Source organism: Saccopteryx bilineata, chromosome 2, assembly GCF_036850765.1.
Source record: "Saccopteryx bilineata isolate mSacBil1 chromosome 2, mSacBil1_pri_phased_curated, whole genome shotgun sequence".
Classification (NCBI taxonomy): domain Eukaryota; kingdom Metazoa; phylum Chordata; class Mammalia; order Chiroptera; family Emballonuridae; genus Saccopteryx; species Saccopteryx bilineata.
In genome coordinates, this window is record NC_089491.1 from 14531080 (window position 1) to 14549843 (window position 18764).

General features: G+C 38.9%; 1 protein-coding gene across 1 annotated transcript in view; it reads left to right on the plus strand.

Annotated features, from left to right (window-relative positions):
* Positions 1–18764, plus strand: part of C5 (complement C5) — a 122780-nt gene that overhangs the window by 34626 nt on the left and 69390 nt on the right. Inside the window, exons 10-19 of the mRNA XM_066256371.1 lie at positions 477–592; positions 2587–2772; positions 4022–4225; positions 6383–6592; positions 6715–6864; positions 8889–9018; positions 10421–10483; positions 11540–11740; positions 13250–13340; positions 16352–16425. Coding sequence (XP_066112468.1) covers positions 477–592; positions 2587–2772; positions 4022–4225; positions 6383–6592; positions 6715–6864; positions 8889–9018; positions 10421–10483; positions 11540–11740; positions 13250–13340; positions 16352–16425 — 1425 coding nt within the window. The remainder of the gene's footprint in view (positions 1–476; positions 593–2586; positions 2773–4021; positions 4226–6382; positions 6593–6714; positions 6865–8888; positions 9019–10420; positions 10484–11539; positions 11741–13249; positions 13341–16351; positions 16426–18764) is intronic.

The following is an 18764-nucleotide window of genomic DNA, read 5'->3' on the forward strand; positions in this document are numbered from 1 at the left end:
AGCAAACTAGTTAATGTTATTGACCTTGAGAGGAAGGTGATCTCCTAGATGATGGTTGAGTAACATAACATTTCTGCAGTCTAATGATGAATCCCCTGTAAGGCATAGTCTCTGGCCTACCTTTCCCTTTTCTCCTTAATCCTTTGCATATGTTCAACTGAAACTCAGACCTCTGACAAAAAGTGGTGTCCCTTTTTTGCCTTCTTCCTCAATCCAGTCCTATAGCTCTAATTCTACACAGGGCAGCTCTATGTAGAAGCCTTGCAAGGCTTTGGAAACTCCCGAGGTTTAAGCTCTTCTCTGCACTGCCCCTCTGAGCCAATACCCACATTCAACTTATGATTGGTAAATGAATGAGTGCACGAATGGAGTGAGTGGAGTAACAAGTCTGTGGAGACATAACAAGATAAAATAGATCCTCATACAGATCAATCTCCTCCCTAAAGAGGTCAACGTTATCCTTGTCATTTCTTTAGGTGGATTTTCTGAAGAGGCAGAATTAACTGGTGTCAAATACCTCCTCTCTCCCTACAAACTGAATTTGGTTGCTACTCCTCTTTTCCTGAAGCCGGGAATTCCATATTCCATCAAGGTAGATGAAGAAGGGTGGGGAGAAACCGCTGAATATAACTGTCTTTTTCTGTTTACAGAAAACATGGCGGGTGGCAAGTAGGGGAAGAACATTAGACAGGCAGATCAAGAAGGGAATTCGTTCCGTAAGAGCTGCCCCTTCTGTGTATGTGAACAGGGGTGGGAAACTGCAGGCCAGCTTCAGCCTTAGGGCACATGTCAGTATTTAATAACATAGCCCATGTTAGGCATTCCCTAAATAAGCATTGCATTATATTATATGTAAATTCCCATAAGTCTATATAGTTCAAAAAACATTAACATTTAAAACTATTTGGTGGCATGTTCCTAAAAAGCCTTAAGATAGAGATATCATTCCTTGAAAAGAAATACGTCTCTCACCATCTTTCACAGTCTGTTTGTCTCTGAATTTGCATCTTGTGCTTTTCACTCTGTATTCTCCTTGTGCGTAACTCTTATTCTTCTTTTGCGTAACTCTGTCTGATCTCAGCTGTCTGTATTGTTCTTCATCCTCTACATCGTGACTTCTGTTCCTGATGCTTTTCTCTGTCTTTTTTGCTTTCTCCTTACTATTTAATGTTTCTCTCCTTCCTCCACTTTTCCTTTTTTAAAAGCTGATAGTATGGAATTAAACATTCATTTGGCTTTTTAAATTACATTGTATTTATATTTAGTATATACAATATATTATATTTTTTAAAATAGAAAATTTTGTTCCCTGTTCTTCATTTAGAAAGCCAGAACAGGTTTTTAATTCTCTGAAAATATGCTGCTTTAAAAATTCAGCTTTAGTATAACTAAAATGTTTTACTTCTTACATACTGTAGGTTACTGGCTCTTAATATCACATATGAAAAGAAAACAATATGAAATATATATTTACGGAAATTACATATAATTACATGCACGGCAGTAAGAGGTAGAGGTTAAGAGAAAAAAGGATGCATTTGTTGTTTTTGATATCAAAAAGATTCCTTCCTAGAAACAACTGTCTCATTTTCTCTTTTATTCAGTCCTAAGCCAACTGAAGAAACACAAAACTTAGATAGCAGAAGACTTTATCACATCTACTTGGCACATTGAAAAAATAATATATTTATGTTCTAAGTCTGCTTGATATACAGGAAAATCTATTAAAAATGATTTAGCTAAATAGAATTAAATCTTTTCATAAGCTGAGAACACTTCTCTTTATTGAATAACATATTTACATGAATAATTTGTATTTTGGTGGAGAGGAAAGAAAATATTTCAGAATTGTTATGCTTTAAAACAAGTGTTGAGCTGGGTGAGAAAGGTGAAGGGATTAAGCAAAGAAGAAAATCATAGATAACAGCAGGGGAATTACGAAAGGCTAAGGGGATAGAGGGAGGTAGAAGAGTGAAAGGCAGATAATAGTGATGGAAAGAGACTTGCTTTGGGGTGGTGAACACACAGTACAACATACAGATGATATATTATAGAATCATATACCCGAGACATACATAATTTTATTATCCAATGTCACCCCCAATAAATTCAATAAAAATTTTTTTTTAAAAAAAGGGCTGAGCCCTGGCCGGTTGGCTCAGCGGTAGAGCGTCGGCCTAGCGTGCGGAGGACCCGGGTTCGATTCCCGGCCAGGGCACACAGGAGAAGCGCCCATTTGCTTCTCCACCCCTCCCCCTCTCCTTCCTCTCTGTCTCTCTCTTCCCCTCCCGTGGCCGAGGCTCCACTGGAGCAAAGATGGCCCGGGCGCTGGGGATGGCTCTGTGGCCTCTGCCTCAGGCGCTAGAGTGGCTCTGGTCGCAATATGGCGACGCCCAGGATGGGCAGAGCATCGCCCCCTGGTGGGCAGAGCGTCGCCCCATGGTGGGCATGCCGGGTGGATCCCGGTAGGGCGCATGCGGGAGTCTGTCTGACTGTCTCTCCCTGTTTCCAGCTTCAGAAAAAAATGAAAATGAAAAAAAAAAGGTCTGAGCTGACTAATTGAATTTGGATTGTTCTGACAAACAGGTGCAGGTTAAAGATTCATTTGACAAATCAGTGGGAGGAGTGTCTGTGACCCTGAATGCACAAACGGTCAATGAAAACCAAGAGACAGCTGACTTGGAATCAAAGAAAAGCGTAACAGATTCCAGCGATGGAGTAGCTTCATTTGTGGTTAATCTCCCGGCTGGAGTGACAGCACTGGAGTTTAATGTGAGCTGAATTCTGTTAAATTTTCTAGGACAATGTGTACTTTTGACAGTGTACTTTGGCAAGTGTGTAGAACAGATGCAGCAGATTTTATACTTGAGTCCAGTGAGTGGTTCCACAATTTTGCATCCAAAAATAAATAAATAAATAAAAATAACACTAGAGGAAGATAAATCTATCACTTTTGGGGTGGAAGAATTAATTATTTTTTCTTACATCAGTAAAACTGTATTAGAATCTAGATGCTTCAGAATAGGTATATAGCAGTGGAAGTCAGTGGTAGGAATAGTCTCTCTCCTACCCCCAATTTATCAGATATATCTCTTTTCAGAGCCACAAAATGGTTAAATATAGGAGCCTCCCTTTTTTTCTAGCTGTGTGAACCACTCCACCATAGAGCTCACTTAGTATTTTCTCTTCCAGCAAATAGTGTCTGAGTTCCCAATTCTAAGTAAAAAATGAATAACTTGACAATACACATTAATGACTGCAGTATGCATACATTCACTATCATCTACCAAGCACTTAGAAAGTGCTAAGCATCGCGTTATGAACTTTATGTAGATCACATTTAATACCCACTTAATCAGCTCTCTGAGCTAGTGAATATTATCTTTGCCATTTTGCAGCTGAGAAAACAGAGGCTTCAAATTTCTCTTATACAACTTATCCAGAGTTAATAAATGGTAAGCACTGGGATGTAAACCAATAACGTATTATAATTCAGAGCATGAACTACTGATCCCTTTGCTGTCAAAGGTGGATATTGCTGCCATGACATAATTTCTGCTCTATATTTATAAACACTTCTCTGTACCATTATGAAATTGGGCCGGAGAATCTCTGATGTGCATTGACAACTCCTGTCCCCTAGTCCTCATGACATTCCCAGCACTACCCTGAATTTCTGCCATTCCCCCCTTACAGGAAGAGGAATCCTCAACTTGCCATTACATTTCAGGAAGGGTACCAATATTTTTACCAGGAGTATCTTTCTCTCTTCACTTCAGTGGACTTTTCCACCACAGCCCATAATCCCATATGATCCTAACTGTTGTCCAGAGTCTTTGTAAAATTACTTAATTTCACAGCAGTATAAACATGGGAATAGTGGAGGTTTTCCTTTCTTCATCATTTGGTGGTATGAAATTTAGAAATTTAGAAAGCAAAGAAAGGAATTTAAAAGGTATATATATCACAGAAAACATTGCATCACAGTCCACATGTCTTCTCTGAAATTGTTCCTTTCTAGGTCAGGACTGATGACCCAGATCTCCCGGAAGAAAATCAGGCCAGCAGAGATTACAGAGCAGTGGCATACTCATCTCTCAGCCAGAGTTACCTTTATATCGACTGGACTGGGAACTACAGATCTTTGCTCGTGGGAGAACATCTAAATATTATTGTTACTCCCAAAAGTCCATATATTGACAAAATCACTCACTACAATTTCTTGGTAAGTACAATAATGTTAGATTTACATCTGTTTATTCCCGCACCTGGAACATTATTTTTTGCTTGTAGAGAAACATTGGAATGATCCCTTACAATTATTTTAACAAAGCGTTTCAACCACATCATCTAATCTGATAACCAGTTTTTTGAAAACCTTTGAGATTAGGCATGTTCTTCATGACCATTTTAGAGCTGAGGAAGCTGAGAGAGAGGTTAAAAGGCTTGCCGTAGTCACTCAGCTTGAAAGAGGAAGATGTCGATTTGAACTGCGAACCTCTGACTCCTTGTTTGATCTCCTTTCACCAAAGAGAGTTGACTACTCCTCAGAGAGGGCCTAATTCAATTATCACATTACCTTTGCTTATTTAGTGGCCAAAGATGACATGTCTACAGCTATTTAAAATATGTTCATTTCACTGGCATGAAGGGAGAACCCACATTCTGTTAAGTGTCGAGTCACAGAATACCTGCTCCGATTCTACAGCTCCGTAACATCCCTTATGATATGACTCATGTTAGCAGTGGTGGTCAGTGAAGCCTCTCAGTGAAACCTTGGGAGGAATGTGTGAAAAGTGTTAAGGGCTTCCTGACAATTGTTAAAGAAATGGAATGAATTATTCCAGTGGGCAAGCCAATCAGGGGATGATTAAATTTTCAACATTTTTGAGAAAGAAATTAAAAAATAAATGAGGTCCAATGATCATATCAACTGATGAAGGGGACCTATATAGGGACTGTCTATCAAAACTTGCTGTCTACTGCATCCAGTCCTGCTAGGGACAACTTAAGAGATCTTTGAAAACATTTTGGCTTCCTGGAGTTTGTAATTTTTAAACTTATGTCTCCAATTTAGAACCTAATTCTCTGCCTTTATTTTTTTTATTGGTTTTCATTTATTGTGTTTACATAGATTCTAGTGTCGCCCCGAATGCATCCCACCCTCCCCCGTATTCCCCTCAACATCTCCTTTGCCCCCCTCCCCAAAAAGCCCTCTCCCCTTCCCTTCAGCTTTATCCCATCCTATCATCCCCTTTCCCTCTGTCCTCTTTCCCTCTGGTCCCTTTGATCCCTCCTCTGTCTCAATTCCGTTCCTCGATTCACATTGTTCATTGGATTCCTCACATGAGTGAGGTCATATGATTTTTTTTTTTTTCTACTTGGCTTACTTCACTTAACATAATAGTTTCCAGGTCCATCCATGTTTTCGCAAAAGGTAAGATTTCCTTCTTTTTCGTGGCCCCATAGTACTTCATTGTATATATGTACCAAAGCTTTTTAATCCACTCATCCACTGATAGACATTTGGGCTGTTTCCAGATCTTTGCTTTTGTGATCAATGCTGCCATAAACTTGGAATTGCATTTATCTTTTTGAATCAGTGATATAGTGTTCTTGGGATATATTCCTAAAAGTGGGATGGCTGGGTCAAAAGGCAGTTTGATTTTTAATTTCTTGAGGAATCTCCATACTGTTTTCCACAGTGGCTGCACCAGTCTGCATTCCCACCAGCAGTGCAGGAGGGTTCCCTTTTCTCCACACCCTCGCCAGCACTTATTCTGTGTTGTTTTGTTGATGAGCACCATTCTGACTGGTGTTAGGTGGTATCTTATTGTGGTTTTAATTTGCATTTCTCTAATAATTAGTGATGTTGAACATTTTTTCATCTGTCTATTGGCCATCTATCTGTATGTCCTCTTTGGAGAAGTATCTATTCATTTCTTTTGCCCATATTTTGCCTAATCTCTGCCTTTAAAAGTTAATTTCCTAGTAAGCTGTACTCGGCTTACTTGTCTATTTTTTTTAGTTAGTAAAACAAAGGAGCTTTTAGTGTCAGTATGATAACTTTAAACAGATTTGAGATCAAATTTTAATTCTGTTTTAATAGTTATGTGATTTTGAACTAAAATCAGTACCACATTTTGCTAATTCCTGAGCCTCAGTCCCTTCATTTGCACAATGGAGATAATGTATTTCTGTCTTACTGGTTATTATGAGAATGAAAGGAATTAAAGTCAGCATAGAAGTTCCTGGCACGTAGTAGGCCCATACATGTTAATTTTCTTTTTCTTGACATTAATTTCTGCTTCGGCTCCACTCTCCATCCTGAAGCCTAGGTTTTGTTTTTGTAGTTACTGTTGCTGCCATTCTTTATTTTTAGATTTTATCCAAGGGCAAAATTGTTCACTTTGGCACCAGGAAGAAACTTCCAGATTCCTCTTATCAAAGTATAAATATTCCAGTGACACAGAACATGGTTCCTTCAGCCCGTCTGCTGGTCTATTACATCGTCACAGGAGAGCAAACAGCAGAATTAGTGTCTGACTCAGCCTGGTTAAATATTGAAGAAAAATGTGGCAACGAGCTCCAGGTATGCCACAAATTATATCACAATCGAATTTTCTTCTGAATAAAAGAAACTGTATATAAAGCAACCTATAGAGTTTTGTTTCATAAAAATAACCTTTTTTTTTTTTTAAAATGACCTTTTAGGTTTATTTGTCTCCAGGTGCAGGTACATATTCTCCAGGTGAACGTGTATCTCTTAATATGGCAACTCAGTCAAATTCCTGGGTGGCTTTAACAGCAGTGGACAGCGCTATCTATGGAGTCCAAAGGAAAGCCAAGAAGTCCCTAGAAAAAGTTAAGTAACACATAACCTTCGTTACTGGTACATGGATGATTCTGTGCAGTGCTTCACAAAGCGTGGACCCCAGGGTTGGTTGTGAGGGAAGAATTAAGGGAAGACTAGGCCTCTCTTTTCCACAGTCACACTCTAGAACAGTGGTTCTAAGGAAGGTAAGTCATTGTCACGTTACTCCACAAAGCACAAGTCCATCCTTCCTTCTTCTTCCAAATGTAGAGTTAAGCACTTTAAAAACATATGACCACAATAGCAATTACAATCATGGAACAAAAGTGCCATCAATTTGGAGGGTCTGGGGGTTGGGTGGGGGCAGGCAGAGGAGGGGAAGTTATAGTAGCAGTACAAGAGAAAGCTGGATGGGTGACCTCTGAGGTTTCTTGTTCTTTTGCTTTCCTAAAAATCTGTGGTACAGAATTTGAAAATGATTCAGTTTCCCTAAGTTTCCATTTGTCTCCCCTATGCTCTGCTACTGTCTTCCAAGCTTGAATTTCTTTGAACAAGGAAGAAAGAACTAGGAAACTAAGGCTAAAACATTCAGAAAGGAAAACATTTGGGGGTCACAACTAAAACCAGAATAAGCACCCCAAACAAGTTCTCACCCACTTAAAACCTAGAGCTCTCCTCTCCCAAACACAAAAGATTGTGCTCTTTTTTTTTCATTTTAAACAATTTAAAAATTATTTTTTTTGCTAATTCACTCATTTATGGATGGACCCTGTTATTTTCTCCTTGTTCGGGGGAGGATATTTGATTGTGTTAATGGAAGGGTTAGACTTCAGTTCTTGAATCTGGCTAAGAGAATTCAGAGCCGAGCACTCTGATACAAGATGCTTATTTAGAAAGTTGCAGAGGTAAAAGAGAGCCGCCTGAGCTGTGTGGACTCAGGAAACAAGTGACAGAGGCAATAGAACGGCTGCTGGAGCTTAGGAGACAGGAAAAAATAGATAACACGCTTAAGGGAAGAAGAGCGGAAAGGCATAGGCATGCTCAGGAAAGAGCTCACCTGAGGAAAGAAGGGGTTGGGAAAGGCGAGGAGAGAGAGAGAGAGAGAGAGAGAGAGAGAGAGAGATGCATTCTTTGTCTTAGGGTTTTAATCTGTTTTCCAAAGGCAGGGATTTTTAAGGGCAGTCTCAGAGGAGGACCTCCGTTGAATATTATCAGCTTTCCAGGTTTCCAGGTGTGTCCTTTCAGGGTCTCTGTCACAGATTGGTCAGCACTAGGGAAGGAGGTTGTCATTACATCTGATGTCGGCCATGACATCACTTCATGGTGTTTTGTTGCTTTTCTGAGCCTGCAGCTAAAACACAACTGAGACCTAGATGTTATCGTTAGTTTGACCAAAACTCTGTCTCTGTGTCAACTGACCTGAGGCTCTGTTCCTAAGATTATTCTATTCAGGTCAGAACCTCATTGTCCTGAGGGCTAATGCTTAGGGTAGTGCTTGTACAAGGACTTGTACTGGAGTTGTTTGAGGCTATTCTCTGGTCCCCTTGTTCTTTCTCTAAAGGTGTCTAAACCGCCGACATGCTAGGGGAGGAAAGGTCAGGGCGTCTAAGCTGCATGAGTAGTGACATGCTAGGTGGAAAGGTCACCTTAGGGGTAAGGTCTTAGCCTTAATACTTGTTTCTCCAGTTTTTTCCATTGCTAGGCACCTGGGTCTTTCCACCCTGGTGACATTCTGTACCTGGCCTATTGCTCCTGTTTTGCTCATGCCTGTCTAATTGCCTACCCCATCAATTGCAGAATGTATTCTAAGTACAAAACACCATGGGCCAGTTTCAAAGAATCCCCTGACCAAAGCTTAAGACTTATTTCTTGATTTAATTTTGAATAGGTATAATTGGTAAATACAAAAAAACAAACTAAAGGAATGAATTGGGAAATGTGGATTTTGGCCATTTGATAAATGACCTGTGTATTTCACAGGTTTGTCATAACCATGAAACAACTCATATCTTTAGCTCTTTAGAGAAATGATTTCCACACCTGAATAGGCGCAATAATTTGCCTGTCTTGACAGGTATTTCAAGCTTTGGAAAAGAGTGACCTGGGCTGTGGGGCAGGTGGTGGCCGCAACAATGCAGATGTATTTCACCTGGCTGGACTCACCTTCCTCACCAATGCAAATGCAGATGACACCCAACAAAATGGTAAAACACGCAGCATTTTTTGTTTATTCTTCAAATTGACTGAATTTACATCAGTCATTTACCTCCCAGGTCTCATTTCTGTTTGTCCTCCAGAGCAGTCTGTACACTGAGCTTAGAATGACACGACTATGTAATGCCCTCGTATGGTACGTTTCATTAGCCTTTCAGATAAAGTTCATATTTTTTAGTGTAATACTCAGAGCTTCCCATGATCTTCTGCCCAACTCTCTCCAATGATTTCTCATCCTGCTCTACCTTACATTACCTTATGTTTAAGCTATGCAGAACCAAGTGTGGCATTTGGGTGGCACTATGCTATTTTATACCTTTAGGCCTTTTTTCATTAAACTGCTTTCCCTTTTATTAGCCTGGAGAAGCTCGTGTAAGAATACTCTCCTCTATGAGGCTTCCTCCCCCCATAAAATTGATCATTCCCTCCTGCTTTATTACAAAAAATATCGTAGGTACTAGCTCTATTTATAAGTAATAAGATAGCAGTACATTACTGCACGTTCTTATACTTCATTATACATCTTTTCTCAGCCATTGCACTGTGAGCTCCCTCAGGGCAAGGACCACATCTTAAATCACCTATGGTTTTTTTGTTTGTTTGTTTTTTGTATTTTTCCGAAGCTGGAAACGGGGAGGCAGTCAGACAGACTCCCACATGCGCCCGACCGGGAATCCCGGCATTTCCACCAGGGGGCGATGCTCTGCCCATCTTGGGGCGTCGCTCTGTCGCAATCAGAGCCATTCTAGCGCCTGAGGCAGAGGCCACAGAGCCATCCCCACCGCCCGGGCAAACCTTCCTCCAATGGAGCCTTGGCTGCGGGAGGGGAAGAGAGAGACAGAGAGGAAGGAGAGGGGGAGGGGTGGAGAAGCAGATGGGCGCTTCTCCTGTGTGCCCTGGCCGGAACCGAACCCGGGACTCCTGCACGCCAGGCCGACGCTCTACCACTGAGCCAACCGACCAGGGCCTCACCTATGGTTTTAAAACTGTTCACAAGTATACTTAATACTATTATTTGTAATATTATAGCACAAAGAAAAAATAATAAAAATAGCATATCCAACAAAAACTTTGCTTACTCTATATTCTTAGCTATTTTTCTGTAATCAGTGAATCAAAAAGGTTGCAGGATTCACAGCCAAACTCAGTTCAAACAAGTCAAACTATATGACACTAGATCATGAGCTCCCCTAGGATAATACAAGTCATGGTAAGGTGTGTAGTGTGCAATGCCTACACAGATGAAAGCAGGTTCTCAATGTTTTTGAATGAATAATTTGAGTACTTACATAATATCATGGAATTTTTTTTGAGATTTTAACCTTCTGTTTTCTTTCTTCTTTTTTGTCTTTATAACTAAAAAAATAAAATAACAAAAAATCCATAAAACAGATGAACCTTGTAAAGAAATTCTCAGGCCAAAAAGAATGCTGCAACTGAAAATAGAGGCAGAAGGTACTGTAAAAGTTTTATGTGATTGTAAAAGGGTTATGGTCATATCATTCAAAAGCTGGAAAAAATGAAACATTATTTAATATCTCCTAACTCAGAATGGGAAAAAAGAAATATATGTTCAGATATCTCATTCACTTCTCTCAAAAAGATGAATCCAAATAAATCCAATAATTAATTCACCATAACTTTAGTTTGGGGAAGATAAATATTATTTCTAGCCCTAAAATCTAAGAGATTAACTTTTATTTATCACAAATATTTCCTCTCTACAAACTTAATCTAGCAATTAAAATATTCTTTCATTCTATTTTGAAAAAAATCTGTAATTTTATTAACTTTGGGGTATATCTGGAAATCTATTTCTTCTATTTTATATGTTTAACAGTTAATAGTATTTTGGATTACTCTTTGGGAAACAAGTCAAATAGAAATTACTTAAATAGAAATTTGATTGGCAATTTTACAATAGAGAGAACATTGAACTGGGAGTAAGTGAACTTTGTTCAACTAATAATCATACTTACAATAATATAACTCCTTCCATTTGCATATGAATTATTTTAATTCTAACTTTCATTCTAAGTTCTAATAATATGAGAAGAGGGACACATTCATTTGAGTACTTACAGTAAAGAGTGATCCCCCTACCACATAAGAAATGTTTGAAAAAAAGGATATTTAGCTTGAAGGAGGAAATACTTATATAGTAATCATAGTTATAGCTGTCTTTAAATATTTGAAGGCTTCTTAGATAGTTAACTTTAGTCAAGTGATGCTGAAACCAAAGTATCAGTTTAAAGACTTAATATTTAGCTTCGTTGTAGGAAGCCCTTTAATCACTTAATATGAATCAGAGTGGACTACCTACCTTGTGAGGCCACATTCTCCCCATTCCTAGAGCAGTTCCAGAGGGAGACTGGTTAGCCAACTAGCCAGGACTGTTGTGGGAAGGGGATCACGTAGCAGTCAAACCAAGTATCCCTTCAGATTCCTTTTAAGCCTGAGATGTTGTGACTTTATGCATAACCAAGGACACTTGTATTATTATCATTTCAGCTGCTAATTACATACATTCATTAGTGAAGAAATGTTGTTATGATGGAGCCCGTCTTAATGATGATGAAACCTGTGAACAACGAGCTTCCCGTATTAAAAAAGGACCGAGATGCATCCTAGCTTTTAAGAAGTGTTGTACGATAGCAAACCAGTTCCGTGCTGAAGAAGAGACTCATAAACATATGCAATTGGGAAGGCTACGTAAGTTTGACGTTTTCTATCTCAATACTTCCTGATATGAAGAATTTTGTGTAGTTGTATGCTGCTAAGGAAGGCAATTTTCACATTCTATTGAAAATCGAAAGTAGAAAAGATAACTTGTAAATACCCATAAGAAAAAAAAAATCTGTTAATTATGTTTAGGAATCCAAAGAGGAATGTATAGTATAGAGCAGAATACACTAGTCCGTAGTCAAGACCCAGGGCAAGTTTAAAGTTGACTCATTCTATAAACTTGAATGATTGTTTATCCTCTCGGAGCCTCAACCTCCTCATTTTTAAAGTAAGTTGAGGCCAGATGATCTCCAATATGCCTTTGAGTTGTAAAATTCTGTGGTTCTGTGATATCATAACCATTAAAAATTTTGTTTATACCTATATGGCTAAATATAGCAAAAGATTTCTAAATCTAGCAAAGGTTAAGTGTACCTACATAAAAGTTGAAATCTTATTTCAGTTTCAAGGACAACATATATTTTCAGATTTTATAGAACTCTCATTAATATGTTTTCAGAACTTTTAGGACTTTTGTTTCATTTTTACATAGTCAAAACAGACAAAGCAGAATGACAGTTCCTATTTTATAATTGATTGTTTTGCTTAATAGTGTATCTTAAACATTGTCCATTTGAATGGACGTACTTCTGCAAACATAAATTTTTGTGGCTACCTACCAAAACCATGTGAGTAGATATATTTAGGTTGTTTTCAGACTTTTTTCTTATTACAAGCAGCATTTCCTTGAGCAATCTAATACATGTATTTTTCATTGTCCAATTTTTCAACTATAATTGCCTGGTTTGGTTTCAGCTACATAGAACTCAATCTCTGCAGTTCCTCTCTAGTACTCTGCTCCTCTTTCTAGACAGCTTGGCTTCCCCAAATGCCCATATGTGTTGTTCCAACTCTGTAAAGGTTTGCATGGGTTCCTCTCCCTGCCCTGCAGCCTGTAAACTGTCTCCAGACAAGAAAACTGTATAAATTTAGGGATTACCTATTCTTCTCCCTTATCTCAGGGATTACAGTCTTGGGTCACTTCTGTCTGAACACTGTTATATATGATGTGTCTGGTTTTGTTTTTTAAGAAAGGATAACCCCAGTCCTTATTATTCATCTTGGACAGGAGCAGAAGTTCTGTTCATTTTGACTAAAGGAAATATAAGTAAATTTCTAAGCTAAGGCAGAGAATCACATAAAGAGAATTATTGCGACTATAAAAATATAAATAATTTTATAGGCTGATTAATATCTTGCATAATTTCAGGAACACTAGACATTTGGCAATTTAAAACAAATAATTAAAGATATTGTTATGCTTTGTTTTGTCGATGCTATTAAGGAGAAATCCTAATGGTTTTATTTTGAAATCATTAAACAACATGTTTTGTTGACCTTTTAGAAAATGCTTGTTTTAGAATAATATCCATATTTTAAAATTTGGCTCTAAGTAGAATTTGTTTTTCTATAATTAAATATACTTTTTTCCTCCAGAGATACAGTCCTTGGCAGAAGTAACCAAATCAGAAATAAGGAGCTATTTTCCAGAAAGCTGGTTATGGGAAGTTCATGATGTCTCCACAAGGTATTATGAACTCAAGTGATTCCCAGCTTTCATCCCCACTTTTTGTGCTCTATTCAAATCGCTGAAGCAAGGTAGTTTTATTTACTTACAGCAAGTAAAGGAGACCCGGGAATCATATCCAAAGTCCTGCCTTCTGAAGGGAGGCTTAGCCATTGCTTATATACACTATTTGGTCAATTACATGTTGATTTTTTCTTTGTAGTTGGCTACATTTATCAGGTTGGGTTCCTATCAAGCTTATCCTATTGACAGCTGGTCTACAAAATATTGTGCTGCATTTTAACATTTTGCAAGGATAGCATTTAGTAAGAATGGCCCAGAACTTGAGGCCCTTGTCCTATCTAACAAAGGTATTATATCCTTCTTTGACATTCCTCTGGAAAATGTGAGAAAATGCAAATATTATGGCCGAAAATCTGAAGACTACCCATTTCCCAATAGTTTATTTAACAGTCAAGATGATTCTACCATTTTGCCAAATTTTGTTTTTTGCTTCACTCTTTTTTTTCTTAAATGTGTGCTTTGTTCTAGTAATTTATTCCAAGACAGAATTAACTCTTGGAGAAGAAGAGTTCTATTCCATTTAATTTCATTTCACTTTAGTAAGCATTAGCTGTGCACAACTGTGCTATATATACTGTATTAAGCAACCTTTTTTTTATCCTGAAATATCTGTATTATAAAACAAATGATTAATAAGAAAGGTTCTTTTCTCATTAAATTCCTTTATTCAACATATTTTTATGGAGTGCCTGTTCGGTACCAGTCACTGAAAACAGTGATGAATAATGCCAAGTCCCTGACTACCACCCTTCCTTGGGAGCTCAAAGCAATGACTTTTCAAGGAGCAGCCAAGGCACTGAGTCCTGAGCCTGGCATCGGTCTTCTAACGGGTCTCCTTGTCCCCTCTAATTCTTTCTCTAGTGTTGTTATTTCTGTCGGCATTGCCCTTTGGCTAGCACTTCCTATGCTAAGCCTCCTGATCACTATTCCTACCCTACCAGTGAGTGAATAAATTACCCCTCCTGATTAACCCTGCTGCATGTGTTGTAGTATTATAATGACCATTTACCTGCCCATCTCCACATTACAATGTAATTTCCTCCAGGGTAAGGCCAAATTCACATTATTGTATTTTATATCTAGGACCTGGCATAGCCTTGTCTGGATTGTAGAGGCACTAAAATAAATAAATAGGCCCTGGCCGGTTGGCTCAGTGGTAGAGCGTCGCCCAGCCTGTGGAAGTCCCAGTTTAATTCCTGGTCAGGGCATACAGAAGAAACGACTATCTGCGTCTCCACTCCTCCCCCTTCTCTCTCTCTCTCTCTCTCATTCCTTTCCCACAGCCATGGCTCAATTAGCTCGAGCAAGTTGACCTCGAGCGCTGAGGATGGCTGCATTGCCTCACCTCAGGCACTAAATAAATGGCTCCAGTTGCAACCGAGCAACACCCCAGATGGGCAGAGCATTGCCCCCTAGAGGGCTTGCCAGGTAGATGACGGTCAGGGCACATGTGGGAGTCTGTCTCTCTGCCTCCCTTTCTCTCTCTAATAAATAAATAAATGCACATTGCCTCAATTTTTAAATGCTTTATTGGTACAGTTATTACAGTGCATTGCAATTTATTTGCTTAGTTATTTTTTCCACTAGACTGTAAACTACTTGAGAGCAGGACTACATCTTTTAAGTGCCGTATACTCAGTACTTAGCACTATGCCTGCCTCAGAATTGGTGCACAGAAGCTATTTGTTAAATGAAATAAATAAATATATAAACTTATTCTTTTTTTTTTTAATGTTTATTTTATTGACTTGAGAGAAAGAAAAGGAGAGAGCAGTAGAGAGACAGGAACACCTGTTCCAGTATGTACCCTGACCGAGAATCAAACTGGCAACCTCTGAGCTTCAGGACAATGCTCTAACCAATTGAGCTATCCTGCCAGGGCATATAAATTTATATATTTTTATTTTTACTCTTTTAGTTTGTGTGTGTGTGAGAGAAAGGGACAGACAGGGACAGACAGACAGGAGAGAGATGATAACTTTGGCACATTAGTTGCTCATTGATTGCTTTCTCATACGTGCCTTGACCTGGGTGTTCCAGCTGAACCAGTGACCCCTTGCTCAAGTCAGTGACCTTTGGGCTCAAGCCAGAAACCACAGGGTTATATCTATGATCCCACACTCAAGCCAGCAGCCCCGGACTCAACCCAGATAAGTCTGTGCTCAAGCTGGCAACCTCGGGGTTTTGGACCTGGGTCTTCAGCATCTTAGGTTGATGCCCTATCCACTGCGCCACCCACCTAGTCAGGCAATTTATTCTTAATCAGAAATTTTTAGTTACGGCAACTTTGTTATGAACACTGTTAAGGTGCATTACTTTGCTTCCCTATTTTAGAACATGCTACACAGTGAACATACGTTTTCTTTGTTTTGTATGTTTTGAATTTGAAATGTTTCAAAGGCATCCTTATGAATTTGAATTCTCCTCATACAAATGAAAATCTAAAAACAAAAACAAATAAGGGATTTACGTAATTATTATTTTTTTGTGACAGAGAGAGAGGGACAGATAGCGACAGACAGACAGGAAGGGAGAGAAATGAGAAGCATCAATTCTTTGCAGCACCTTAGTTGTTCATTGATTGCTTTCTCATATGTGCCTTGACTGGGAGGCTACAGCAGACTGAGTGACTCCTTACTCAAGCCAGCGACCTTGGGTTCAAGCTGGTGAGCCTTGCTCAAACCAAATGAGCCAGCACTGAAACTGGTGACCTCGGGATTTCAAACCTGGGTCTTCCACGTCCCAGGCCAATGCTCTATCTGCACCACGGCCTGGTCAGGTTGGATTTTTTTTTTTTTTGCTTGATTTTCCTTAATATCTGATATGATTTTGTTTTGCTGTGATATTTTTCTCTTCTAAAATAGTATAAAACAAAATTTCTCTTAATGCATGCTGTCCAAGTTAATCAATGTTTCACTGTATTTGAACATAAACATTTTAACTTTCAGAAAACAGTTGCAGTTTGTGCTACCTGACTCTCTAACTACTTGGGAAATTCAAGGTGTTGGCATTTCAGATAGTGGTAAGCAAGTTTAAGTTATATATTCATTTAAGGAGTGGTTTGATTATCAAAATGTGCTTTGATGGTTTGTCTTAATGATGACATTATAGAATGCTGTATTTTCTCCATCATTAAAAAATATATAGTTTTTTTTTGTTATTATCTATTTAGTTTCCCCAGGATTTAAGTGGTGACATTTAAAAAAAATATTCCTTTTAATGTACTATGAAAGTCTTAGATGTGACCACATTTTTTACCATCTCGATTTCCTCTTTTGCTCTTCTGTCAGTCATCATTTTCTAAATGCTGATGTCAAGCCCCATTTTTTTTTCTCTTTTTTCAGTGTCTGAGAGCTTGGGTATAGTAAAAAACAAATGTATGACTTTTCTTTTGGGCCTATGCCCTTGTGTGGTAATGATTTAGTGCAGAAACTTTATAAATAATTTCAGGATTGGTTTTGTTTGAAATTTTTTATTTTTATAAAATCTTGGTTTCTACATTCGAAATTGTATACCCATTAAATGGAGCCAATGATAAATATTTAAAAAGAGATTTGGTGCTTTAGTTGAAAAACTCATGCCTTCAATGAAATTTTATATTTGTTGAACAAAAATAGTTTTCTTTTAATACCAATAATTATTGAAATAAAGATCAATAAATAGAAAATTCAGGGACAAGGTGTGACAGTGATGAAAAAAACATCTAATTTTTTTTTCTTTTTAAATTTTTATTAACTTTAATGGGGTGACATCAATAAATCAAGGTACATATATTCAAAGAAAACATGTCCAGGTAATCTTGTCATTCAATTATGTTGCATACCCATCACCTAAAGTCAGAATGTCCTCCGTCACCTTCTATCTAGTTTTCTTTGTACCCCTCCCCCTTCCCCTCCCCTCTCCCTCCTTCCCTCCTGACCCCCATAACCATCCCACTCCTGTCCATGTCTCTTAGTTTCGTTTTTATGTCCTACCAATGTGTAGAATCATGCAGTTCTTGGTTTTTTCTGATTTACTTATTTTACTCCGTACAATGTTATCGAGATCCCACCATTTTGTTGTAAATGATCCGATGTCATCATTTCTTATGGCTGAATAGTATACCATGGTGTATATGTGCCACATCTTCTTTATCCAGTCTTTTATTTTTTTACAGTGATTAAAGCCTTTAAGCAAATTCTTGGCCAATAGAGCAAAAATCCATAAAAGAGTAGTGTCCTTAACATGTTCACCAAGTCCAAGTTGGCACCAACACCATTCCAAATCCCTGCAAATGCAACCCAATCCCAGTTCAGTCAGTTAGGAGCTGTCACAGGGAGCAGGAGTCCAGGAAAAGTCCACATCCAGGAAAAGTCCACATGGCACTGGAATTGTTGTCACAATTCTATACTTTGCAGCTCATGTCCAAGTCCCAATGACCGCTGCTTCTAGCTGGTAATGATTCAGGTAAACTGGAAAAGCCATCTGCAGTGTGTGTGGAGATGGAGCTTCTATTCTCCTCTGCCTGGAGAGATGAGACCAGGTTGCTTTTCCCTGGAGCTCTGCAACTGTGGCATGGTAAAGAGAACCTTGGAATACACTAAGCTGGGTGGCAAAGGTAAATTCATAATAGAAGTTGGCAAAAGGGGGAAAGAGAGCTCTAAATTAGGAGTAGGTCCCAGCCTGAAATATGAGTGGGGCATTGAGGTAGGAGGAATAAAGGAAACACTATATATTAAACAAAGCAGCAGAAAATAGGACTATCAACAACCACAACAGAGATCTTCGAGGGAAGAATAAAAAACCTGACTATTCAGGCAAGACATAGTTAAGTGGCCCTTGTGCAAGTGAGATCAGTTTACCTGCTTCTTGGAAGAAATACCCTAGGCTCGTCCACAGTGTCGTAGATGGGGCCAATGGCCCTGGGCACCTTCAGCCTTCAGTGGCAAACCCCAGCATTCTGGGCAAGGTTAGGTCATAGGTGGCTGGAGCAGGGCTGGAAGAGACTGAACCCTCCCTTAGAGGAGCAAGGGGAAAGCCTACCTTCCAGTGTCCCTGTTTCCTCACAGCAGAGGCATGTAAGCCTGGCAGGCTTTAGCTCAATGACCTTCCTTTCCACTATTGAAGCAGGACCCAGATGGAATCCTATGAGACCCCTTTGGGGCGTTGGAGCCTTTAAGGGTGTATCCTAAAAGCTGGTAGTTCACCTGATCTCTATTGGGCTTTTTCTGCCTCTTGGTACCTTAAAAGTCATGCTCAGAAGATCTCGCTGAAGGGTTTGAGGATCCCCATCCGCCTATATAAACCTTTTCTGTATATCTGGAGCTATTTGGAAAAAGACAAAACAGTGTTATTAGCTGGATCAAATAAAAGAAGGTAGAA